Source organism: Capra hircus, chromosome 10 (genome assembly GCF_001704415.2).
Source record: "Capra hircus breed San Clemente chromosome 10, ASM170441v1, whole genome shotgun sequence".
NCBI classification, from domain to species: domain Eukaryota; kingdom Metazoa; phylum Chordata; class Mammalia; order Artiodactyla; family Bovidae; genus Capra; species Capra hircus.
The window spans coordinates 14303164-14330658 of NC_030817.1; the positions used below are offsets into that span (position 1 = coordinate 14303164).

The following is a 27495-nucleotide window of genomic DNA, read 5'->3' on the forward strand; positions in this document are numbered from 1 at the left end:
CTAGAAAATCCCATGGACAGAGGGGTCTGGTAGGCTACAGTCCATGGGGTCTCAAGAGTCCGACACGATTTAGTGACTAAACCACTATTTCCTCTCTAATAAATATGGGGATATAGATAAAAATAGGTGAAAAATAATGTATATAAATATATATATAATGCTTCTAGTACGAGTATTGTGATAGGTTCAAAATGGCTCATTAACAGAATTCTTGCAATGAGTCTATTAAGCAGGAAGTATTCACTCCATTTGAAAGAATTTGGCTCCCAACGTGGTTAAATACTCAGGTTTAGCTTCTGGTTACCGGCAGACCTGGAACAAGACCAAGTTTCTTGACTCTCTGTACAAAAGAAACTGTACAGAAAACCCTGAAACTGAACAGATGTGAAGGGGAAAGAGACATGTGAATTATTACTTAAACTGTGTTACTTACGATGAGCATTGAAGAATGATGAGGGAATGTTAAAAAAATTTTAAAAAGGTATCGTGAGAATTAGCTAATTAAATAGAAGGCTGGGAATCAAACCGAGCACTTCCCCTGAGACAAAGGCAGGGAGGGCGCCACCAGTCCAAGAGAACCGGGAACCCGCTCTAGAGACCCAGCTCCCAGGTCCAAGCTGTCCCCCTCCAACAAACCCTCCCGACACACCCGCGGAACCGCGTCGTTCTAGCCCGTGATTGGCCAGGAGGAGAGAGGGTCCGCCTCCTCTCCCGCTCCTGATTGGCCAGCGGCCCCCTTAGGCGCACGCCACTCCTGCCGCGCTCCCCCCGGCCGGGTCTCGGGCTCCCGGGGGCCCCGCCTTGGGCGCGCCGCAGGCTTCGGCGGGAGCGGGCCCCGCCCCCGCGTGACGGCCCCGCAGGGAAGCGGCGGCGGCGTGCAGCCATTTCCGGTTTCGGGGAGGCGGGAGGGGCGCGGAGCGGGACTTCGGGGCCGCAGCTCTTTCGGCCGCCGCCTACAGAGAGCGTCTTCCTGTGGCCGCCTGGGTGCCGCCGGGACGATGCGGCCGGATCCCGGAGGCTGCTGCTGCTCCCGTCGCCCGGTGCGGGCGAACAGCTGCGTGGCGAACGGGGAAGTGCGGAACGGATACGTGAGGAGCAGCGCCGCGGCTGCCGCAGCCGCTGCCGGCCAGGTACGGAGGGACCGGGCGGCCGGGGACCGGGGGGCTCGGTGCCCGCGAGCCGGCGCCCATGAGGAGAGGCGGCGGGGAGGTCGCAGTGACCGTCCGCGGGGCTCAGGGGTGCCGGCGGCCGCGTCCTGGCGCTGACCCGGCCTTCCCGCGGCCGGGAGGCTCAAGGGCGGCCGCTGGGGCTCCCCTATCTCTCTGCGCCTGAGGTCTTTCCCCCACCTCACCCCACCCGACCCGGGAGGTCTGGCTCTGCTTCTGCTACCCGATCCCGCCAGAAGTGGGTGCTGCCGCTCTGGGGAGGCAGGGAGTGCCCCCCTGCCCCTCGGAGCCCGGGAGGGTCCACTCGTGGGCTCTTGTTATTTTGTTTTTTGTTTTTTTCCCCCTCCGGAGGCTCCCTCCTCTAGCCCTTTCAGGTGGTTTTGCTTCCTCCTAGAAGCTCTAAAGCCCTCCAGGGAAAACCACATTTAGAATCCTCAGGAGGCAAAGAAAAGTTAGGAGGTGGTACCAGTTGGAAACGCACCCAATCTATTTCTTACTCCTTTCTGCAAAGCAAGACTTTGGACCACAAATCTGGCAGTGAACCCAGTCCAGAGGCTTAATAGCACTATGGTCTTGGTCCTCGGTGAGAATCTCCACCCCCCCCCACCCCCCCCGCACCATCCCAGGCTCCAGGTTGAATCAGGTGGTCCTTTTGACCCCTTGCAGGAGTGCTATCACACACGGGAATTTTTTAGCCTGGTGATGACTTGTGATGAGGGAAGTCCAGGTGGGTCAGCAGTAAAGAATCCACCTGCCAATGCAGGAGACACGGGGTCCATCCCTGGGTTGGGAAGATCCCCTGGAGAAGGAAATGGCAACCAACACCAGTATTCTTGCCAAGATAGTCTCTTGGACAGAGGAGCCAGGAGGGCTAACAGTCCATGGGGTCGCAAAGACTCAGACGAGACTGAGCCCAAAGGCACAACTTGCAATGAGTCTGTCTACTAATTCACCAAGGCTGAGTCACCAACCAAGCCCTGGCATTTCTGAAATATTTTGAAAAGTTCTGAATTCAGAGCAGTAATGACTGTCAACTTTCCAGTTCTGTGGACTGACAGGTATTCTGAAATGTGTTTTTGGAGCTGGTTAAAAAGATGAAAGGTCAGTGTTGGTGGAAGAGTGTTGTGATATTTGCAGTTGACTTTAATACTGATAAATCTCATTAAGAAATTAAGGAAATCTTTTTTTTTTTTTTTTTCCGGAAATAGTCTGTTCCCCATAGCAGGAAATGTGACTGTTGTAATGTAGTTTGGTATTACCATACATATGTGCCAGCCTTCTCCCCCAGTCAGTAAATACAATAGATAGGTCTGATACTATCTGGCGTGAAACAGAAAATAGGTGTTTCTCCGGGTCTTCTTGAGATGTTAAGTCTGTAACAGTTAGAGGGGAAATACTTAAAAGAGTCTTGGCCTCCCCTGAAGTTTTAAGGCATAAGACAACATAATACACAGACTCAAAAATTTTTATTTCCATTTTTGAAGAGATAATTGTGTGAGACAGGAAGTGATAAGAATCAGCTCATTATAAGCACATTGAAAAAGTTGTTTTCCTAGCAATGGCTAATAAGTTAAAATTGTTGTGGTAGAGACTGTAACAGGGAAACCTAATGGTGGAAATCGGAAAATACATTGCAGGGTGCATTATGATATTTAAGAGTGAGGAGGAAATCAAGAGAAAGGTGTTCACACGTTAGAGGTGCTTTGTGTTTAAGTGCTCTTTTCGCTTAACATACTTGTGTTCGGAGTTAGTATTCATAGTAAATAAGATTTCTCTGTCCCATAATCCTGAATTCTTTAGCACTGGTGGGCATGACATTTCTTCAGAGATTGCTGACTGATACACTGAAGAAATATTAAGCTGCTGAAATGAAATTTAAAAATCTATATAATTGGAAAACTTGACTTTTTCTAATATATCTTAGTGAAAAATTTCGCTCAAGACACACAGGTGGCATTTGGAAGAATGGTTTGGTGGAGTGCCCAGAGAATATTAGGGGCCGCACTATCCCTTCTAGAAAACAATTTCTCATGAGGGTTTTTGTTTTTTTTTTTTAAGACAAAGACTTTAGGTATTAACTTTTATACTAATAGGAGGACTTGGCTGTGGGATGTTGTTTTTCCCACTTACTCTTTTCTTAAGCAAAAGAAATTTCATGACAGCAAGAATATCTTTAAAATATTTTTTAGAGTTGAAGAAGGCAATGGCACCCCACTCCAGTACTCTTGCCTGGAAAATCCCATGGACGGAGGAGCCTGGTAGGCTGCAGTCGATGGGGTTGCACAGAGTCGAACGTGACTGAAGCGACTTAGCAGCAGCAGCAGCAGCAGCAGAGCTGTGTTTGTTTTAACTGAAGGGATGTGCTGTGGTGCACCAGAGCACGCTATTGCTCTGTGTATTTTCCCCCAGTTTGTGGGGGAAATATGGAAAATTACGCCATAAAAATACACCTAAGATGTTAAGTGCACAGACTTGTGTCTTGCTTTTACTAAAAAGAGAATGTAATGTGGTTTTTAAATCTGAGATATAAGTTCATTTGCTCACATATTCCACTTTTTTGTTTTTTGGCCATGCCCTGAGTCATGTGGAATCTTAGTTCCCTGACCAGGAATCGACCTGAGCCCCCTGCATTGGAAGCATGGACTCTAAACCACTGGACCCTCAGGGACGTCCCCCCTTTGTCCTTTAACGAACAGAAGAGAAGTTAGAAACTTCTAAGATCCCTCTATGCTCTCAGGAGTCTACATTTCTGTGTTTGAAGGGGTGAATGTGTATGCTGGCCTCTTCGTTGGATTTGGTTTAGAGTTTGAGTAAATATCAATAGATGCTGTGGTAGAAAGGGCAATATGAAACAATCAGATATTATTGTTTCGTTTTGTGTTCTGTTTTCCAATTTTTTTTTTTTTTACTGTGGTAAAATACACATATCATAAAATTTACCATCTTAACCATTTGTAAGTGTCCACTTCAGTGGACTTAAATACATTCACAGTGTCATGCAGCCATGCACACCATCCAGCTCCATAACTCTTTTCATCATGTAAATCTGAAACTCTGTAGCCATTGAACAGTATCTCCACATTCTCTCCCCCTTCCAGTCCCTGGTAACTGCCCTTCCACGTTCCGCTTTTTTGTCTTTTGGTGACTGACTTTTTTTTTTAGCATAGCATCCTCATGATTCACGTATGTTGTAGCATGTATCAGAATTTCATTCCTTTTTAAAGCCCAAATAATATTTGATTGTGTGTATATATACCGCATTTTGCAGGTTGCCTCCAAGTTTCAGTTGTGAATAATACCACTGTCAGCCAATAACTCTTAAACCGTGCTTGCAGTTCTTTCAGGTATATACATAGACGTGAAATTGTTGGATCATATGGTATGTTTAATTTCTTGGAGGAAACATGCTGTTTGACACGGTGGCTGTACCACTTTACCTTTCCATCAACAGCGCACAAGGGTTCTAGTTTCTCCACATGCTCACCAACACTTGTTATTTTCTGTTTTTTTTTTTTTTTCTTTTACAATAGCTGTGAGATTTATAGGAGAAAAATATGTATATATCCACACCCACTCCTGTGTAATTTCCTAAGTGATAAAAATCCTGGGAGCATCTTTTGTTCTAATATTTGGTCTTTGACCTCCAGTTTCTGACTCAGTTTCACATTTCCTGGATAATAGAAACATCTTTTGTTCTAATGCGCTGACTCTCATTCGGCTCCTGAATGGGAGCCCCGCTCACCAAAAAGACCAAGTCATGATTAGAAGCTTGGGATTTGGGACTTCCCTGGTGGTCCAGTGGTTAAACGTCTGCCTTGTAACGCACGGGACACGGGTTCCGTCCCTAGTCTAAGGGAAGATGCTACTGCAACGGAGTGTCTGAGTCCCGGCACTGCGACGGGGTCCGAACGCCACTGCCACGACTTAAGACCCGATGCAGCCAAAAATAATAAAACAAGAAAAGAAGCTTGGAATTCTCAGCCCCACCCCCAGTTCTCCAGATAGGGGAGAGAGGCTGGAAATGGAGTTAATGATCAATCATGCCTGCATGATGATGCCTTCATAAAAGTCCAGAGAGGACTGGGTTCAGAGAGCTGCTGGGTTGCTGACCACATGGAGGGGCTGGGACAGCGGCGCACCTGGAAGCTTTGTGCCCCTCCCCACATTCCTTGCCAGCGTTGTTATCATCTCCTTTTATAACACACTGGTGAACAGTAAGGAAAGAGTCTTCCTGGGATCTGTGAGCTGCTCTAGTAAATTAACCAAACACCAGGAAGGGGTTCCCAGAGCCTCTGATTGGTCAGAAGCACAGGTGATAGCCTGGACTTGATCCTAGCATGACAAGTTGGGGGTGGAGCAGGGCAGGCTTGTGGGACCAAACTCTTCCCTGTGGGATCTGATGCTGTCTCCTGGCAGTGTAGAAGTGAGTTAAATTGCAGGACTCCTACACTTGAAACTAACAGCATTGTAAATTAGCGATATTCTTGTTTTTTTAAAAAAGGAAAAAAATTGAAGGACACCCATCTCTGTCACAGTATTGCTTGGTGGTATGTAGCAGCCCCCCTCCCCACCGGTCCCCCCCGCCCCCCACACACACATGTGGTCAGAAGTGTTAGTGGTATGGCAGTGTGAGAATTAAGGAGAGATATCACAGGAAAATCAGGGTTTTTTCCTGTACAATAGCCATCCTTAAACGTGTAGACATTACTGTTTTTTAATGACGATGGTAGATAGAGTTTTCACAAGGAAGAGAAGCGGTAATTTTTCTTCTCTTCCATTCAGAGGGAGTGAGAGAAGAGAGTCAAGATTTTTGAGGTAAAAGGTGGCAGTTAGCATTAGGGAAGCTTTGAAAGAGTTAGAATTGAAAGCTTTGGCAGAATTAAGAGCGGGAAGGAATCTTAGGGGTTTATGTAATTCAGTCCCTTTATCTATTTGTAGGACTTTATTAAAACTATATCATTAAAACTAATCTTGATAGGTGATTCTATCCTATTTTTAAAGACCTCTAGAGGTTTTGCAGGAAATTTTCTTAGCAGCAATTTGGAGTATTCAGTGATCTTAATTACCAAGAGTTTATTACTGTGGATTTAACATTTGGTTAAATAAATGCCATATTTTGGTTGCACCTGAAATATAGTACTGTTGGTTTCTACTTTTAAAGCTCCTTGTTAACATTACATTTTTTCTGTCTTCCATTTCTTTGAAGAACTTTTGAGATTTGTTTACACATTTAACTTTCCCTAAATTATTTAACAATATAGAAGGAAAAAATGATGTGCCTTTGAGAGAGTTTGAATGTAAGTTTTTTTCCCATTCAGTGTCAGTTCAGTCGCTCAGTCGTGTCCGACTCTTTGTGACCGCATGAACCGCAGCATGCTAGGCCTCCCTGTCCATCACCAGTCCTTTAGGAATAGTTTTACGAGATAATTAGAAGAATGACAGCCTTCTAGCTATCCCAGTAAATAAGATTTTATCTTAAGGAATTGGCACACAAGTTATGTTCTTATTTCAGTAATAAGATAAAGTAGAACAAAGTACTGGCTTTGCTACTTCGCAGAAGGCAAATGAATAACTAATGAAAGGTGGTTTACTAAGTAGCTGCTAGCTTTTGTTTCCACTGAGAGGAAACAGTACCTGGGAAAAGAAGCTGGGTCATGACACAGGAACTGGAGGAGTAGCTAGAATGGTGAATATACCTGCTTAGGTTTCACAGGGCCTGATGAGACATCAGAAGACGTGAAAGCTTTGCAAAAATAATGTTGTAACTGTTTACAACTCATGGGATTAGATGTTTCAAGTGCTTTTTGTTCCAAGAGGAAGAACATTTCAAGTCTTACTAGTTGGATCTGAAAGATTCCAGAGTCATTTGAGGAACTCAGGAATTCTCGTTAATAAAAATTCTTGGGAAATGAGACCAGTATTTAACATATAAATCACTGTATTCTTCTCCCCCGCCCCCCCACCCCTCACCCCACTGTATTCTTATTTTTTTTTTTTTTTTCCCACTGTATTCTTAATATAGTATCTTAGAACTTGTGTATTCAGGGCAGGCAGGCTTGCCCATTTTTTAAGGTTGGCCTAGGTGGCCTAGAAACTTCATAGTGTTCTGACAAGTAGTTAATTGGTTGAGATTCAATTAGATTCCATTTTTGAAAGAAAGAAGCAGTGTTTATTGGCAGAATAGGCAATTGAGAGGGATGGGTAGAGGCTGTGTTTGCATTCTGAGTGGGTGTGCCTTACTTGATTAAATACATGGTTTGTGGCCTCAAAAGCCAGTTGCCTTCTGAATTGCTTCTAAGAAGACTTATATAATATAATTTATAATTTGTGACTTAATGTGAATTAAGCAAGTAAACCCTTTGCTATTGCCTGATTCAAGCTCAGAAAATTTATCATAACGTTTGTTGTCTTTAAGACTACCTTGAAGACCCATTATGAAGATTAAAGTGGTGATTTTTCCTTTTGTTTTAAAATAGTTTTTCCTTCTGACTGTAGAAATAATACATGTGTACTATAAGACCCTAAAGGGCTGGGACCCTGTGTTAGGGGCTCATTTTCGAATGTGATCTGTTGTAAATTAGTGTGCTGTTTTCTGATATTTCTAAGTAGAGTAAAAAGTATGCAGTTATACTGAGACTATGCATGTGATCCAGTGTTCCTCTACACGTCGAGGTTGGGGAAAATATTCAACAATTTTTATGATTTTGAAAGCTTTAGAAACTACAGATAAAGTACTGACCAGTCCAGTGTGGTGGTTTTGAATTATGCTAAATAATAAGCCTCTTTCAGCTTAATAAGTAAGCCCCTTCAGCAACCATCTGAATTTTACTATTTGAATTGTGCCTGGTGATAGGAGCTAAGGATTCTTAGTTGGAGGAATGAAGGGGTGGTGGCTGAAGCCATGGAAGTTGGTAAAGTAGATAAAAAGGGCATTAGGCAAGCAGAGGAGGCACAAATGATGTAATATTGGGGAATCCTAGTGTTCTTGGGAGAAGATACACGTGCACACACACCACTGTTGAAGAAGGTTGACTGGGAAAGAAGAGAAGTATTGGGAAGTGGTGTGAGAAAGCCCAAGGAAATGGAGGGTGTTTCAGTAAGGAGGGGTAAGGGATAATAGTAGCCATAAGGGGGCTTCCCTGGTGGCTCAGCGTTGCAGAGTCCCCCTGCCGATGCAGGAGACACAGGTTTGATCCCTAGTCCGGGAAGATCCCACATGTTGAGAAGCAACTAAGCTTCCGTGCGCCACAGCTGCTGCTGAGCCTGTGCTCTAGAGCCCGGGAGCCACAGCTGCGGAAGCCTGCGGGCCGTAGAGCCCGCGCTCTGCGACAAGAGAAGCCCCTGCAGCGAGAAGTCCACGCGCCGCAGTGACCAGGAGCCCCGCGTGCCACGCCTAGGGAAGAGCCCGTGCGGCAGCGAAGACCCAGCACAGCCAAAAGTAAATTTAAAAAATTTTAAAGTGATAGTAATAGGTACCATTTACTGTGGTCAGAGCCTCTCCCAGCTTTTTTACCTATCTAATCTTCACAAGAGCTTGGGTAAGTGAATATTATCTCCATTTTACAAGTAAGACTGAATTCCAGACCATTTAAATAGCTGGCCCAGGTAGTAAGTTAACAAGACCAGATTGTATTCAGGTTTGTCTTCATCTGTCATGTCGCTGGATTTGACAATTCACAACTTAAATTAGTTTTTGAGGACTTTGGGTATTAGGAATGACAATAGATTTCATCTCTTGAGAGTTGGTTATAGAGGTTGATCTTTCTTTGGATTTTTCCTGAAATGAGCTAGCCTCTCACTACTGCCTACCACACATACTAGAAAAAATAGTTTGGAGCTTTACTCCCATCACATAAGCTGTGCCTCACTCTGAACATATATTTCCAGAAGTGTCCTCTTTCTTTTGGCAGGCGCATTTAGAAAAGAAGGGAATCCACATTTTTTTCCTTGCCATCAGGATAAGTTCCTGATTTTTTGTGAAGTTACCTCATATGGAATGGACTAAGAAGTGTTTCCAAAGCCAGCCGTAAAATAAATCTACATTTTGGTGTTACCATATTCCCATTGATAATTTAGAAATGCAGGCCTCCAAGTGCACACAGCGGCCTGGTTTCTGTCCACCACACCCGGTGTGCTCTGGGCAGGGATGCTCTGCACAGGAGGCATCATTGTCTCTCACCGCCCTGCAGCACTTCTCTGCAGCACTTTCCTGCCTCTTAGATAAGCACCAAGGTACGACAGGTGGATGTTGCAGGAGACCTGTGTGCCAGTGCAGGTCTGCCCCGAGTTCTGCATTTTCTTCTGAGCTCTCTTTCACCTCTGACATGTTCTGGGCCTGTGCCCTCCCCTCTGCCTTTGTAGTGAGCACGAACTGGAAGGGCAGCCGGTTCGCATTCGTTTCCGTAAAGCCAGTAAAGGACAGCTTTTGCACACACAGCATCAAACAGAATTAAATGTTTAGGAAAAATGCAACAGAAAAATTGTAGGACTTGGATACTGAAAACTACAAAAGCATTCTGAAAGAAATCAAAGGTCTCAATAAGTGCAAAGACATCCAAACGTTAAGGGATTGAAAGACTTGAGATTGGTCTTTCAAAATCAGTGCTGCTGCTGCTGCCAAGTCGCTTTAGTCGTGTCCAACTCTGCGACCCCATAGACGGCAGCCCACCAGGCTCCCCCGTCCCTGGGATTCTCCAGGCAAGAACTGGAGTGGGTTGCCATTTCCTTCTCCAATGTGTGAAAGTGAAGAGTGAAAGTGAAGTCACTCAGTCATGGCTGACTCTTAGTGACCCTGTGGACTACAGCCCACCAGGCTCCTCCGTCCCTGGGATTTTCCAGGCAAGAGTGCTGGAGTGGGGTGCCATTGCCTTCTCTTGACAAATTCAGTGCAACTCCTATCAAAATATCAGCTGGATTTTTTTTGGTAATAGTTAAATCTGGTCCTAAAATTCATATGAAAACATAAAGGACCCAGAATAGACAAAGCCTTGAAAAAGAAGAACAAAGTTGGAGGACTCACCCTTTCCAATTTTAAAACTTACTGTAGGGACTTCCCTGATACTCCAGTGGCTAAGACTGCACTGCCAATGTAGGGGTCTCGGATTGGGGCAGAACTAAAACCCTTACATTTGTGGTCAACTGATTTTTCTACAAGAGTAGATAATTCAAGGGGAGAGAGAATGACCTTTTTAAAAAGTGGTGTGGGGGCAACTGGCACATGCAAAAGATCAAAGACGTAAATGTAAGAGTTACAACTACAAAATCCTTAGGAAAAAACATAGGGATAAACCTTTGTAGACTTTGATCAGGCCATGGTTTATTTTTTGTCCATGACTCCAAAAGTATCAGCAACCAAAGGGAAAAAAAAATAATCAATTGTCCTGGATCAACATTAAGAACTGCATTTCAAAGGAGACCATGAAGAAAGTGAAATGAGAATCCATAGAATGGGAGAAAGTATTTGAAAATCAAATCATATAGCAGATAAGAGGCCTGTTATCTAGGCTGTATAAAGCACTCTTCTAACTCAACAATAAAAAGAGAACCCAAGGAAGTTCCCTGGCAGTCCAGTGCTTAGGACTTGGCATCTTCACTGTCATGGCCTGGGTTCAATCCCACCACGCAGCATGGCCGAAAAAAAAGACAAACCAGTGTTAAAACGGACACATGATTGTGATAGAAGTACCTGTTAGAGACCTCTGTTGTACACACTAAAGGGTGTGATATCTTTATTGCCTCTTGTACAGGCGTGGTTTGTATGTAGGAAAAGGAAGCAGGTTATTTTCAGGATAGCTAAGTTAATTAGTGTTAGTTCTGGTTTCCTAGAAACAGACATTTTCTTAGTAGGGGAAATGAAACTCAGCCTCTGTCTCAATTCATGTATAGCTGATAATATGAATAGCAAAAATAGCTAATTATGTGAATAGCAAAAAATGAGCACAAAGGTTGAGTTTAAAGTGAAAGTCTCATTTTAAACCACTGATAATTTTTAAACAATCAGATTAAGTTATCTATGAAATAATTAAAAGTAAAATTGATTCATAGAATATCTCAGGAATATGACTGAAAGTGAAAGAGTTAGTCGCTCAGTCGTGGCCAACTCTTTGGGATCCCATGGACTTTCGCTCACCAGGCTCCTCTGACCATGGAATTCTCCAGGCAAGAATACTGGAGTGAGTGGGTGGCCATTTCCTTCTCAAGGGGAATCTTTCCAGCCCATGATTTAGACCTGGGTCTCCTGCATTGCAGGCAGATTCTTTACCATCTGGGCCACCAGGGACTATGACTAAGAAATGGCAGTAGGTGGAAAATGTAGAAACTTGCATTCTCATCTTGACTTTCAATCCAGCTTTCCTGTGACTGGGCAGATTGCTTAAATCTTCCTTGGTTTTGTCGTTAGTCATGTGAAGAGGAAAAGTGAGACAACTTGAGAAATACTTGTGCTCAAAATGCTCCTCACTTTGTGTGCAGTTTTCATTCTGCATACTGCTGCTACTAAGTCACTTCAGTCGTGTCCGGCTCTGTGTGACCCCATAGACGGCAGCCCACCAGGCTCCCCTGCCCCTGGGATTCTCCAGGCAAGAACACTGGAGTGGGTTGCCATTGCCTTCTCCAATGCGTGAAAGTGAAAAGTGAAAGTGAAGTCGCTCAGTTGTGTCCAACTCTTCGCGACCCCATGGACTGCAGCCCACCAGGCTCCTCCGTCCGTGGGGTTTTGCAGGCAAGAGTACTGGAGTGGGGTGCCATTGCCTTCTCCATATTCATATGTAAACCCCTTTAGATAGTGTCCTTTAAAAAAGCTTCTTTATTCTCTTTTATCTCAAAAATCATGATGATCTTTGTCTTCTTTTTCTCTAAAAATTGCAGAATTCTTGAGGACTTGAAAAAGGCCTACCTTTCATTTGCATTGTCAAATACAGCATATTGCTATTGTAAGTCGCTTCAGTCGTGTCCGACTCTGTGCGACCCCATAGACGGCAGCCCACCAGGCTCCCCCGCCCCTGGGATTCTCCGGGCAAGAACACTGGAGTGGGGTGCCATTGCCTTCTCCAATGCATGAAAGTGAAAAGTGAAAGTGAAGTCGCTCAGTCGTGTCCAACCCTCAGCGACCCCATGGACTGCAGCCTTCCAGGCTCCTCCATCCATGGGATTTTCCAGGCAAGAGTACTGGAGTGGGGTGCCATTGCCTTCTCCAAATACAGGGTATAGATCTTTACATATAAATAGAAATGAAATATTTGCTGAATGAGTGAAAAGAATGAGATGATCATGATGATTTTGAGCTCGTTGGTAGAAATGGGGCTCTGGCTTCCTAGAAGAGTCTGATGTCCAAAAATTATTCTTGCAGTTTTAGAAATGTTAAAAAAATTAAACAGGAGGATTCTCTACTTCTGGGGACGTGAAATTAGAGGGGGAGGTTCGAGTGTGAGAGACGCCCCAAGACTGTGTTGCTGTGGTGGTTTAGTCGCTAAGTTGTGTCCTACTCTTTGGCAACCCCGTGGACTCTAGCCCTCCAGACACTTCTGTCCATGGGATTTCCCAGGCGAGAGTCCTGGAGTGGGTTGCCATTTCCTTTTTCAGGAGACCTTCCCAGCCCACATCTCCCACATTAGCAGTCAGAATCTTTACCACTGGGCCACCAGGGAAACACATATCCCAAGACCAGCAGTACTGAAACATAAAGCTACTCTATACTGTGCCTTCTCTCCTTCAGTCGCACTCCTGTTCTCTCCCAGCCGCCTGGGAAAGCGGGGGTTTTTGATTGGTTGCTGGATGTTATGAATAAAAGACCGGCAGAGACTAAAGTCAGTTTTGTTTTTTTTCGCCATTTGCTCTCTTAGAGATATGGGAAGGGCCTGAGCACCTCCGTCTAACCAGGTCTTGAGTTTGGTGGGCTGGGCAGTTTTTAGGTGGATGCAGTTTACTCTAGTGAGTACAGTGTCTCACGGATGGGATCCATTGTGTGTTTGTTGCAGGCTCCTCCCTCTAGTATGACCTTACCTCCTAAGCGTAAGATTTTGGTTGACTTCACAAAACCTTTCTAGTCCATCTCCCTAGCTTCTCCAGCACTTGATAAATGTCCTGTACAGAAAACTGGTCACATAACCAGGACTCTTCACACCAACCTATGTAGCTCTTATAAACTCTGTTGGTTTTTCTCTTCTTTGGTAGAACTCTTCTGCCCATGGCAAGTCAATCTGCCCATGATCAGATTCTGTGAATACCGTGAGGAGAGAAAATGACCAGTGATTTTAGCTCACTAAGGAAAGGCTCTTCCCTCTCTGGAATCTTAGTTCACCTTGTCCTTTTTGCATGGAAAACAGTTTCTCATTATCTTTAAAACTACGACTTGTTTTGAGTAATCTGTATAGTTTCATCTAGGTTTTCTGTGAAAATGATGGCTTGGCTCTACCTATTAACTCCAACTTGGAAGCAAAAGTCTCAGTGTTGTTTTTAATTTTTTTGTTTTTGTTGCTATAAGTGTGACGTTTAAATAAATAAGGTTGAGACAATCTCTTTGTAAAATCGGGAGATGGGTAGTCCTGAGTAGGTAGGGTGTGAGATCTAATCTTCCTTGTTGTCTTGCAGTCTTTGAGGATGCTGTCTTCAGTTAACATCTTCAACCACACCACATTCTAGGCCACAGGCAGAGAGGTGGAAAAGTGGAGGGAAAGCAGCACTTGCTGTTTTAAAGGACGGACTCCAGCCCTGGTATACCCATCATTTCTGTTCACTTCCTGTTGGCCCGAATTCCTCACACGGCTGTCTTTTGCTGCAAGAGAGATTGGGGAATGTGGTATGGAGCTGGGTAGCCGTGTACCCAGAGAAAACGGAAGAGCATCTATCGCTAAAGGGGATTTAAAGAGAATGTATACAGGGGGCCACTTAGCTGTTTCTTCCACAGTATGGTAGGAGGAAAAGCTCTACCTGGAGTGTCTTTTTTTTTTTCCTTTAAACGATCAGTTTTCTTAAAATCTTTTTTTTTTTTTTTAAATTTTATTTTTTTAGCTGCTCTGCGGCCCTTGGACCACCAGGGAATTCCCTACTTAATTTTATTTCTTTACAAATTGAAGATGCATTGAAAAATAAACTAATGAAGAGAAATGGGAGGTCCAGAGCAGGAGTATCCCAGGCTGGGAGCAGGCAAACCTGGTCACTGTCAAGCCCAGCCCTTGTCCTGCCCCAGCCAGGTCTGGCTGGAAGATAACCGTCAGGCACTCTGTCAGTACCGAGGCCTGGGGAGAAAGTGTGTCCTGGCAGGAGAGGCTAGCCACCTCTGCTTTCTCGTCAGCCTCCAGCTTGGAGAGCGGTGTTTCCAGCGGGAGCTCAGAGTGAGATGTGGGCTGGCTCCATGAGGTGTTGCAAGTTGGTGACTAGGCTCCCTGCAGAAGCGTCCAGTGTTGGGGCCTCTGCAGCTGGAAAGGAGGCTGATACCTCTCCTGGGTCTCAGGACACTTTGCAGCTCTGTTCCCAGGCCCATTCGCGTCTGATAATGCGCCTCTCTCCCCCAAGGGATCACCAGTCACTGCAGGAGAAAGAACGAGCCACGGAAGCAGAGCTAGAAAGCTAATCAGCCCCTCAGTGAGTGAGTTGGCTGTTGACTTCTAGACCCTGAAGACTGACCGCTTTTCTCTCCACTGTCTGTGGTTTATACCCTGCCCTTGTGCACGTGTGTGTGTTAATCCCGAGCATAGCAAGTTGTTGATGAAACACGGCTGAATTAGCAGCCCTTCTCCCTGGGAGATCCCTACTCTCCTCACCTGCCCTTCTCTTCTTAGAGGCTGGTCCAAAGGGACATGTAATATTGCAAGGATCTGGGTGGCTCCAAAGCCCTCAACACCAAATCACATACAGTGAGGTGAGAAACTGCATTCCTCACAACAGGATTAGCAGGAACAGGAGGGTAATGTAAGGGGATAAGGGCCCCTTCCAATAGCAGGGCATGGCAGAGTGGTCGGGTACTTGAGCCCAGAGAGAAGGTGTCTCTTACGTTCCTTTAAGGTCAGCTTATGTGACTTGCCAGCTGTGGAGCTGTCCCAGTTTCTCTGCTGTCCTGGGTACCCTCTGGAGGCTGGCCTGGACGCCATGCTGTTTACCCATGTGCTCTAGCCTAGTCGCTGTCCAAACCTCCTTGTGCCTGTTGACAGAGAAGGTCCCCATGGGATCCTCCCCCACTCAAGGCTCTTGTCTTTCACCGGGAGGTATTGCACTACATCTCCAGCTTGTCCTCTCATTTCACCACGGTAAGCTTCATCTCTGTGCCCTCGGACCATCAGTGAGGCACCTTCTTGGACAGCAGATTATCCAAAACTGGCAGAACATCCGACCACTGGTGGTCTGACTGAAGGAGGTGATGTGGAAGAAGCTCTGGACAACACCCTCCTGGACAGTCGCTCCCACCAGGGAAGAAGTTGAGCTCATTCTCCAGCAAATACATACCCCTGTTGCTTAGACACTAGATGCTTCAACTACTGGTTTAGTGGTATTCTCAACTGGAGACTTTGTCAACAGTAGGAGCTGAGGATAGGAGAAGACATTGGTCTCAGCCACGTCCATGGAGGTAACCAGCTGTCGGACTTAAGCATGGTCATCAGTAGTGATCTCAGCTCTAGGACATCACTCTTCAACACAGAGTTCAGGTATACTGGGAGCAGCTTCATGCCCTCGGAAAGGATCAGTTGTCCTACGGAGGAGGAGCTCGCACAGTTCTTTCTGTAACAGGCCAACATCTGGGCACACCGAGTGATGAGAGTGTTAGGAAGAATCTTCACAGGGCTGTTCGGAATCCCGCCCCCCTGCCCCAGGCTGTGGATGCAGAGCCGTGGCTGCCCTGCACAGCCGGGGTAGAGCAGAGCACACTGCAAGGCTCCACTCCCCTCGTTGAGCCAAACGTTACGCTTAACCCCCCAGTCACCTTCTTGTCCCCATCCAGCCCCACATCTGTTGTGTCACTCGTGTAGAAAGCCCCAGAGAGATCTGTGGCACGGACATTGGTGCTTGTGTGGACCCGCAGCACAGCACCAAAGCCAGCAACCTTCTGTAGATCCTGACTCTGGTTGCTAAGGAACCATGGCTGGTCACGCTCCACCTGAAGGCAGGTGTGTTACAGAGAGCCACCGGTGAACTGGGGCACTGCAGAGAGCATCGCCATATCCACACACAGGCTCCGGAAGAGGGCCAGGTCTACACCATAGCCTTGGGCCACACATTCTTTGGCCAGGACCTGATAGGCACCTGCCTGAGGCTGAAACAGAGTCCTCTTGTCTATGCTGATCAGCTTCCTGTCATCTCAGTTATTCAGTCTCCCTGGAGCCTCTGCAGTGAGCAGGCAGGTGTGGAACAGAAACAGCTTCCCTGGGCACTCAGCAGCCTTCAGAGCCTCCATCCTGGCCTGGATAACTGGAGCAAATATTGTCTCTTGTCTCCCTCGTGTCTGCAGATTTTTCTGGAATCTGATCCAATAAGCTGGTGATAACTGCCCAAACTCATTGAGATTGACCAGGAAGCCATCCAGCATGTTACCCACATCAGATACAACCGTCATCTGTAGTTAGGCCAGTGAGCTCTCTGCGTGGTACAGGTGGAGCACCTTAGTACAGGTGACAAAGCCCTCCCTCCCTAGGCAGAATGTCTAACAGCACCTTGAGCTGCTCACAGAGGAGCCTAACAAGACCACTCCTGGTGCCGTTATAGGAGAGGCCAGTCATGAAGATGAAGACAAGAGTCCTGGGGAACTTGCTGTTCTTGCAGTGATCCACAGTGGCCAAGAATTTGTAAGAGCCCAGGGATAGCTCAAGACCATCATAAGCACCTACTCATTTGCTGGTATGAGCAGGATGTTGAGAACACTGGGATGGGCTGGGGAACATCATTGATACAGCTGCAAAAGCAGCACTGGAAGCTTTTCCCTCCCTCAAGGAACCGCATGAAGGGGCACACACGTGGTTTACAGTGATTGTAGTGCAAAGGGCCCAGTTCCCCATGGTCAGTGATACACAGTGAAGCCTCTTCTGGGGGCGGCCTTGCCAGCGGCCTGATGACAGCTGCCGGGGCACCTGAGCCTTCCCCATGTCAGACGGGCACGGGATAGTGTAGGTTGTGCATCGGATGTATCGGGTATTGCGTTCCCTTGGTCATTCACCAGGAGGTTGGTGGTGACTAAGGGTAGCACCTGGCCCCGTACTCCAGTAACAGGTGGCGCTGAACCCCGATTGTTCCTGTCATCCTCAGTAACCTCAATAGGGCTTGGGATGGCATCAGGGTCCAGGCACTTAGGAGGCAGTGGTTGGGAAGCCCTGGCTGCCTTACGAAAGTGGCTGCTCCTGGGTAGGGACTTCCATAATTGGTCCGAGGCCCCTGGCTGGTCCACAGGAACCGTTTCATTGCAGCTGGTAGCCTAGCTTCTGGGAAGAGTGCATGGGTGGTTGTGGTCCTGGGGGCCAGTCGTTTGGATGCTGGGGGCAGAGCTTGAAGAGGGGAGGAGGACACATGACTGGGCTGGCTCTGGCTGTCCCCTCCCCCCAGACTCTGCCCAGCTCGGAGTGTGGAGCTGGAGGCCCACGGTGGGGCAGATCACCGGGGAGGCTGGGCCCCAGGGTGGCCCTGAGGGTAGGAGCCATACAGACCAGGGTTAGGGAGCTGTCCTGACGCTGAGGGGCAGTGATGTTGGTGGGCCATAGCCTAGCCTCACACTGGGAGGGCCACAGCCTTGCCCATCTGCATTCCAGCCAGGTGAGCAGTCACCTGTGTCTTTGTCGGGGGAGGGCCAGAGGGCTGAAGCCAGCTGGCTGGCGTGGTAGGCACCTATGCATCTGGACAGTGGAGCTTGGCCCATTCTGTGCATCTTCTTGGCCAAACTGGCTGTAGCCTGTCTGGCCACAGCCAGCCTGTGCTGTTGAGGCTGGAGGTGCTCCTGGGGAAGGTGGGGGAGGGGTCGGCAGGGAGCCTGGTACTGGGCCATTGTTGGCTCCATGGGGTGAAGGGGTGGCTGTGGGTCCTGGTTGCCCACCATAGCTGGATGATAACCCTGAGTAGTTGGGCTGGGGCTGCCAGGTTATCCAACCAGTGAGCCCGACTTGATCTCACCCAGCTCCAGATCCAGGCTTGACTTCATTGCTAACGTCAAGGCTCCCAGGCGCCACTTCCAGTTTCCTTGAAATCTTGTATTAAATAACCTATTACTTGCCCTTTGTTTTGTGATTTTTCTGCTGTGGAAAATTAGTCTTATTTAATGGTGATGAGCATGTTCTCTGTAGCAGTTCAGTTCAGTCGCTCAGTTGTGTCTGACTCTTTGTGACCCCATGAATTGCAGCACGCCAGGCCTCCTTGTCCATCACCAACTCCTGGAGTTCACTCAAACTCATGTCCATCGAGTCAGTGATGCCATCCGGCCATCTCATCCTCTGTCGTCCCCTTTTCCTCCTGCCCCCAATCCCTCCCAGCATCAAAGTCTTCTCCAGTGAGTCAGCTCTTTGCATGAGGTGGCCAAGGTACTGGAGTTTCAGCTTTAGCATCATTCCTTCCAAAGAAATCCCAGGACTGATCTCCTTTAGAACGGACTGGTTGGATCTCCTTGCAGTCCAAGGGACTCTCAAGAGTCTTCTCCAACACCACAATTCAAAAGCCATCAATTCTTTGGTGCTCAGCTTTCTTCACAGTCCAACTCTCACATCCATACATGACCACTGGAAAAACCATAGCCTTGACTAGACAGACCTTTGTTGGCAAAGTAATGTCTCTGCTTTTGAATATGCTGTCTAGGTTGGTCATAACTTTCCTTCCAAGGAGTAAGCGTCTTTTAATTTCATGGCTGCAGTCACCATCTGCAGTGATTTTGGAGCCCCAAAAAATAAAGTCTGACACTGTTTCCACTGTTTCCCCATCTATTTCCCATGAAGTGATGGGACCAGAGGCCATGATCTTCGTTTTCTGAATGTTGAGCTTTAAGCCAACTTTTACTCTCTTTTATTTTCCTCAAGAGGCTTTTTAGTTCCTCTTCACTTTCTGCCATAAGGGTGGTGTCATCTGCATATCTGAGATTATTGATATTTCTCCCGGCAATCTTGATTCCAGCTTGTGCTTCTTCCAGCCCAGCGTTTCTCATGATGTACTCTGCATATAAGTGAAATAAGCAGGGTGACAATATACAGCCTTCACGTACTCCTTTTCCTCTTTGGAACCAGTCTGTTGTTCCATGTGCAGTTCTAACTGTTGCTTCCTTACCTGCATACAGATTTCTCAAGAGGCAGGTCAGGTGGTCTGGTATTCAAAACTCTTTCAGAATTTTCCACAGTTTCTTGTGATCCACACAGTCAAAGGCTTTGGCATAGTCAATAAAGCAGAAATAGATGTTTTTCAGGAACTCTCTTGCTTTTTTGATGATCCACCGATGTTGGCAATTTGATCTCTGGTTCCTCTGCCTTTTCTAAAACCAGCTTAAACATCTAGAAGTTCGCGGTTCACGTATTGCTGAAGCCTGGCTTGGAGAATTTTGAGCATTACTTTACTAGTATGTGAGATGAGTGCAAGTGTGTGGTAGTTTGAGCATTCTTTGGCATTGCCTTTCTTTGGGATTGGAATGAAAACTGACCTTTTCCAGTCCTGTGGCCACTGCTGAGTTTTCCAAATGTGCTGCCATATTGAGTGCAGCACTTTCGCAGCATCATCTTTCAGGATTTGAAAGAGCTCAACTGGAGTTCCATCACCTCCACTAGCTTTGTTTGTAGTGATGCTTTCTAAGGCCCACTTGACTTCACATTCGAGGATGTCTGGCTCTAGGTGAGTGATCACACCATCGTGATTATCTCGGTCGTGAAGATCTTTTTTGTACAGTTCTTCTGTGTATTCTTGCCACCTCTTCTTAATATCTTCTGCTTCTGTTAGGACCATACCATCTCTGTCCTTTATCAAGCCCATCTTTGCATGAAATGTTCCCTTGGTATCTCTAATTTTCTTGAAGAGATCTCTAGTCTTTCCCATTCTGTTGTTTTCCTCTATTTCTTTGAATTGATTGCTGAGGAAGGCTTTCTTATCTTTCCTTGCTATTCTTTGGAACTCTGCATTCAGATGCTTGTATCTTTCCTTTTCTCCTTTGCTTTTCGCTTCTCGTCTTTTCACAGCTATTTGTAAGGCCTCCCCAGACAGCCATTTTGCTTTTTTCCATTTCTTTTCCATGGGGATGATCTTGATCCCTGTCTCCTGTACAGTGTCATGAACCTCAGTCCATAGTTCATCACGCACTCTGTCTATCAGATCTAGTCCCTTAAATCTATTTCTCACTTCCACTGTATAATCATAAGGGATTTGATTTAGGTCATACCTGAATGGTCTAGTGGTTTTCCCTACCTTCTTCAATTTAAGTCTGAATTTGGCAATAAGGAGTTCATGATCTGAGCCATAGTCAGCTCCCGGTCTTGTTTTTGCTGACTGTATAGAGCTTCTCCATCTTTGGCTGCAAAGATGGGAAGTTTAGACAAACTTAGCCGGCAAATATTATCTGAATTTTGATTTGTTGCCCTTTAAAAAAATGCTAGTTCTGACTTTCCCTCCTTTTTGGGGGGTCTATCATCATGCGTATTAATGAGAATGTGGGGAGAGGTTACTTACAGCAGGCAGTTAGAACCTGATGTCCCTTAATATAGAGAAGTAAGTACTTACAATGTTGAGCCAGGTATCCCTTATCCTAGGTAAGATTGTAAGCAGTATTCCAAATGTACAGAATTGATAATGTGGGGAGCCAGTTTTTAAAATTTACTAAAGCCCTAAAAGTTTTCATGCTGTGCCAACATACAAAAAACTAGTAAGTGCAGGAAAAAAGTTCTAAAGTATTTTTAACACAGAATCTATGTCTGGTAAATTTCTTTCAGTTGATAGCAACTGACTCTCACTGGACAAAAAGGCGACTTATTGTCAGGATGATGAGTATAGAAGCAAAAGCGAAAGGAGGGGGTGGAGAGGCATTGATGAACCACTCAGAAAAGGTGGAATGACAGGAAATAACAGTGCTTGGGAGTTACTCCCTGCAGCTGATTGTGGACCTTTTCCCCAGGATGTTGGCGGTCCAGTGCCCTTCAGACTCCTTCACCAATGAAATTTTAAATCCTCACGTGACAGAGTTAACTGGGTTCATTTTGGCAGAGTTGCCTAGCCCCTGTGCCAGCCAGTTGGGAGCCAGCAGATCGGGTCCTACTGCACAGGTGTGACCACCAGGCACCCACCCCTGGTGTGAAGGAGTATTCCCAGAAAAGGGAGACCGATGTGACTCTGGTGGCCTTTACTGTTTGCGGCCACTACAAAGCCAGGCTGGCGAGCACTGCGTTACTACAGGCCCGGAACACACTAGAGGCGGGAGAGACCTCAGGGAAGATGTGAGATTTGCGCAGACCCGCCCTGGCACACCATCTCCTGTGACGTTCATCCGTCATACCTCGATGCTTATCTGGAGACAGGAGTGCTACAGAGATGCGGGTAGTGGGTGACGATAGAAACTCCCGTGCAGAGTGCCGCTGCCCAGAGCGCACAGGGAGCCGCAGTCTGAAATCATGCAGAGCGTACAAACTTGGAGTTTGCAAGAGGAGTATGGTCATGTGAAAATACAGCTGGCTCTGGGAGCATTTCTTAGTCTATTCCATCTGAGATACTAATCAACAAGAAATCAGGAATTTATCCTGATTGCAAGGAAAAAAAAAATGTGGACTCCCTGCTTTTCAAAATGAGGACACTTCTGGAAATAACACGTTCAGAGTGTCGCATAGCTTGTGTGATGGGCGTAAAGCTCCAAACTATTTTCTCTAGTATGTGTGGTAGGCAGTAGAGAGAGGCTAGTACATTGCAGGAAAATTCCAAGAAAAGACCATTTCAGCAGAATTGATTTTTAAGGAACAACCCAGCATATCGCTGGAAATGAATGGGGTTCATTTGAAAGAAAAGACATAACAGTCCTTTGATGGCTGAGGCATAATGGGTGGTTTATATTGAACTTTAGTTTTTAAAGTAATGTCCGTCCCAAGCTCTCCTCCAGGTGGACACGTTCTGTGGTGATAAGGCAGGTCCTGTGATCCTGCTGTCACGCTGAGTGGGAACATGTGTGTTTGCTTTAAAAGAAATCATGCTGCTGTGATTTTGTGTTTATATCACAAACGTAAGGTTCCATTTTCCAATAATTACTTCCTCATTATTGCTTCATTGCATAGTTGCTTTGTTTGCTTTTATGGGATTCTTGAAACCTCTGCTCAGGCTTATTCCTTCTAGTTATTTTACAATGAAACCACCCCCCCCAAACCCCCCCCCCCACCTTTTTTTTTTCTTTTCTGAAAGGAAAGAGAGAATGCAATACATTATCCAAATCTTTTGCTGCAAAAGACACTCCTAGGACAATTAGCAAAATCTAAATAAAGTCCATATTAGTATTCTAACAATTTCCTGATTTTGATAATTGTCCTGCAGTTAAGTAAGAGGGTGTCTTTGTTTTTAGAATATGCACTGAACACTTGCTCACATGGCCTTTCCTCAGTGGAGATCTCTGCCTGCTCTTCTTCTAAGATCAGATGGACTTCCCTGGTGGTAAAAAATCTGCCTGCCAACCAGAAAATGCAGGTTTGATCTTTGGGTTGGGAAGACCCCCTGGAGAAGGAAATGGCAACCCACTCCAGTATTCTTGGGATTACTGAGAAATCCCATGGACAGGAGCCTAGCAAGCTACAGTCCATGGGGTTGCTAAAGAGTCAGACATGACTTAGTGACTAAACAACAACAGTCACATCGAGGGCCTCCCAGGTGGCACAGTGGTAAAGAACCCACCCGCCAGTGCAGGAGACGCGAGAGTCTCGGGTTAGTTCCCTGGTCTGGAAAGATCCCCTGGAGGAGGAAATGGCAACCTGCTCCAGTATTCTTGCCTGGAAAACCCCGTGGACAGAGGAGCCTGGTGGGCTACAGTCCATGGGGTCACAAAGAGTTGGGCACAACTGAACACAGTCACATCAAAAGGGCCCCACCTTTGGGACCTAAACAGATTTATCTCCCAAAGGCCCCGCCTTCAGACACCTTCCCACAGAAAGACTTAGGCTTTTAACATCTGAATGGGGGCAGAGACGCAAGCACTCAGCCCAAGGCCCTCCTGAGTGTGCTGTCTGTCAGTCCCACCCACAGACTGTAGCCCACCAGGCACCTCTGTTCTGAAAGTCATGTTTTTCCAGTTCAGTCGCTCAGTCGTGTCTGACACTGCGACCCCATGGACTGCAGCACGCCAGGCTTCCCTGTCCATCACCAACTCCCAGAGTTTACTCAGACTCACGTCGAGTTGGTGATGCCATCCAGCCATCTCATCCTCTGCCATCCCCTCTCCTTCTACCTTCAGTCTTTGCATCAAGCATCAGGGTCTTTTCAAATGAGTCAGTTCTCCGCATCAGATGGCCAAAGTACTGGAATTTCAGCTTCAGCATAGTCTTTCTAAAGAGTATTCAGGACTGATTTCCTTTAGGATGGACTGGTTGGATCTCCTTGCAGTCCAAGGGACTCTCAAGAGTTTTCTCCAACACCACAGTTCAAAAGCATCAATTTTTCGGTGCTCAGTTTTCTTTATAGTCCAACTCTCTCAACCGTACACAACTACTGGAAAAACCATAGCCTTGACTAGATGGACTTTTGTTGTCAAAGTAATATCTCTGCTTTTTAATATGCTGTCTAGGTTGGTCATAGCTTTACTTCCAAGGAGCAAGTGTCTTTTAATTTCACTGCAGTGATTTTGGAGCCCGAGAAGATAAAGTCTGTCACTGTTCCCATTGTTTCCCCATCTGTTTACCATGAAGTGATGACCAGATGCCATGATCTTAGTTTTCTGAATGTTGCGTTTTACACCAACTTTTTCACTCTCCTCTTTCACTTTCATCAAAAGCTTGATGTTTTCACTCTTCTCTTTCACTTTCATCAAGAGGCTTCATCATGTTTTATGGTGTGTGCTTAAGGTCTTGACTTAAAAATTTATTTGCCTTTTTTATTTTAGAAAAAAAATATTACCATTCAAGCAAATGTATCTTGCTATTCACTGGCATTCTTAAATTTCCCTTGATGATGAGTACTAACAGCGTCACACTCTGATCTGCTCAATGTAAAATTTTTTAACCTGGAGGGAGTAAAATGCTAATTTATTTATTGCCTTGTTGCCAATATAATTATCAAGTTACAACGATTGAAAGGTCTCTTAGGAGCCCTCTTGCGTAGTGAATCCAGAATATGAAATAACCCTGTAAGAGCTTATAGCCTGTGTTTGTTTAGAGTGAACTTGATCTCCAGTTCAGTTGAGACTAGAAAGTGTCAGATCTGAGTTCTTCGGATGTCGTAACATTAATTGGGCAATCCCCGTACAGAGCAAAGAGCATAATATGCATTTTCATTTACAGATATTTGTTGAGCTCCTACAAGGTGCCAACTTTCTGTAATACAAATGGTAATAAAAGGCCACTTCCCCCTTGGCTTGTGGGATCTTAGTTTCCCAACCAGGAATTGAATCCATACCCATGGCAGTGAAAACACAAGAGTCCTAACCACTGGACCGCCAGGTAATTCCCAGAAGGAAACATTATTGAGTACTTACTGTTTGTTCAGTTCAGTTCAGTCACTCAGTCATGTCCGACTCTTTGTGACCCCATGGACTGCAGTACGCCAGGCCTCCCTGTCCATCACCAACTCCTAGAGTTTACTCAGACTCATGTCCATTGAGTCGGTGATGCCATCCAACCATCTCATCCTCTGTTGTCCTCTTCTCCTCCCACCTTCAATCTTTCCCAGCATCAGGGTCTTTTCAAATGAGTCAGTTCTTTGCATCAGGTAGCCAAAGTATTGGTGTTTCAGCCTCAGTGTCAGTCTGTCCAGTGAATATTCAGAGTTGATTTCCTTTAGGATGGACTGGTTAGATCTCCTTCTAGTCCAAGGGACTCTCAAGAGTCTTCTCCAACACCACAGTTCTAAAGCATCAATGCTTTGGCGCTCAGCTTGCTTTATAGTCCAACTCTCACATCCATACATGACTATTGGAAAAGCCATAGCTATGACTAGATGAACCTTTGTTGGCAAAATAATGTCTTTGCTTTTTAGTATGCTGTTTAGATTGATCATAACTTTTCTTCCAAGGAGCAAGTGTCTTTTAATTTCATGGCTGCAGTCACCATCTGCAGTGATTTTGGAGCCTCAAAAAATAAAGTCAGCCACTGTTTCCACTGTTTCCCCATCTATTTCCCATGAAGTGATGGGACCAGATGCCGTGATCTTAGTTTTCTGAATGTTGTTAGCACGTAATAAATCCTATCCTGAGTGCTAGTTGTACAGTGAACAGAAATCTGGTGCTTTCCCTTATGCAATATTATATACATATAGGGTGATAACACCATTATTTTTATTTGAATCACATCAGGGTTCAGATTTAGCATTCAGATGGTAAAGAAATCTGCCTGCAATGTGGGAGACCTGGGTTGGATCCCTGGATTGGGAAGATCCCCTGGACAAGGAACTGGTGACCCACTCCAGTATTCTTGCCTTAATAATCTTGCCTGGAGAATCCCATGGACAGAGGAGCCTGGCAGGCTACAGTCCTTGGGGTCACAAAGACTTGGGCACAACTGAGCGACTCACAGACATGTGCTTTGACTGAGACCACATTATAGAAGTTGTTTCACAGTTGAATCTCAGTTAAATGCATTAAAATGCATTTAATTTTATTAAATGAAGCTATGAGAGAATCACACAATATTTCAAAGCAAACTAAGGATTAAATGTCCTACTTCCTGCTCAGTTCAGTCAATTGTGTAAATTTACATGGTCTTGCTGGTTTGGGTGTGTCTGAAAATAAAGGCAAATATCTTTTTAAAGAGATCCACCCACAGCATTCCTGGCATATGTATCTCCACACATTTGTTAGAGACATAGGAGCTCTGAAAATTGCCTTTTTATTTGTATGTTCTATTGAGAAAAAACAGTTTAAACAATTTCAGAGTTAAAGGATGAGTTAGGTACTGGTATTCAAACACAGTGTTCTTACGGCAGAGTATTTTTATAGTTTTGTTTTTTTTTTTTAAGGATCAGGATGTTATTTTTCTTGTGTTTTAAGTGATCTTGATTTTGCTTTGTCCAGCTTAATAGCTTGTTTACATGTTATTACTTTTAAACAATTTTTTAATCTTCAAATATTGACTTATTTTTAACTATTTTGTTCCAGACACATGACAGCTTTGCTCCTGCATAAAAGTTTACTATGCACTAGATGTTAACACAGACTTCCATCTCTGGGGAAGAGATTGATAAGACCTAAGTCAGTTTTATGAATAGTTTTCAGAAGTTCTTTAGGCATCAAATTGAATTAGTACCAACAGATTCCATGTATCTTGCCTATGCAGATGTCTTTCCTCCATCAAATACAGTAATTTCTTCCCAAACTGTTCTGACTTGTAGCATTCTAGTAGCTCTCTCAAGCTAACATTCCCAGGATACAGAAATCTAAAATATATTTAGTCCTTGGATCAGGTTGCCTGAGAGGCCAGGAAAGTCTTGTATTCCTTTGGAATTCTTCTTAACTCGAGTACAGTTGACATTGAAAATATATGAAAATTGAAAATATATGTTCCTGGTAAACTGTGATTATAAATTGTGATGGAGAGGGAAGCCTGGCGTGCTGCAGTCCCTGGGGTCGCAAAGAGTTGGACACAACTGAGCGACTCAACTGAACTGAAATTGTGATTGGCCATCCTCACAGCAGTTGGTTGTTTCAGAGTTAAGATTAAAAGTACATACAAACTACTTCAGTGGAAATTTACTCTAAAGCAACATTTCTATTAAAACTGAACAGAGATTAAAAAGTTTTCACCTATGGAATCAAAAGTATAGTACCTTGTTGTTTTTGTGTTAAATTTTGGATATCCCTAAAAAAGGAAGCTAGGCATGATCTTACAATGTTTGGAAAGAGTCACTAGGTCAGGATGAAGGAGAACAGAATGATTTCAGGACTGTTACTGATCACGCTCACAGTTTTTCCCCTTGTGTTAGATTTCACTTTCTTTTTGCTTTATAGACTGCTGGATCACTCTTATGTAAGCATTTTACTCTGCACATAATTTATTTGTATTAGCACTAACAACAAAGGCCAGTATAAACTATGTGTTTTCATAGGGCCTCATGGTGATAATTATTTGAAATGCTGTGGCTTGATGACTTTAAGAATATAAGCTAGTAAAACATTTATGAATGTTTTATTTTATTTTAAAACTGAATTTACTTTAGATTATTTGTAAGCTAATATGCTGTTTTCAGAACAGGCTTCCTCTTTGTCCATTTCTGTTTTCTT

The 27495-nt window shown here is 45.2% G+C and overlaps 1 protein-coding gene and 1 pseudogene across 1 annotated transcript in view; one reads left to right on the top strand and one right to left on the bottom strand.

Moving 5' to 3' along the window:
• SPTLC2 (serine palmitoyltransferase long chain base subunit 2) overlaps positions 907-27495 on the top strand; it is a 102546-nt gene continuing 75957 nt past the window's right edge. The window contains exon 1 of the mRNA XM_018053912.1: positions 907-1130. Within this exon, the coding sequence (XP_017909401.1) occupies positions 999-1130 (132 nt within the window). The 5' untranslated portion in view covers positions 907-998. The remainder of the gene's footprint in view (positions 1131-27495) is intronic.
• Positions 15027-21589, bottom strand: LOC102179011 (annotated as a pseudogene).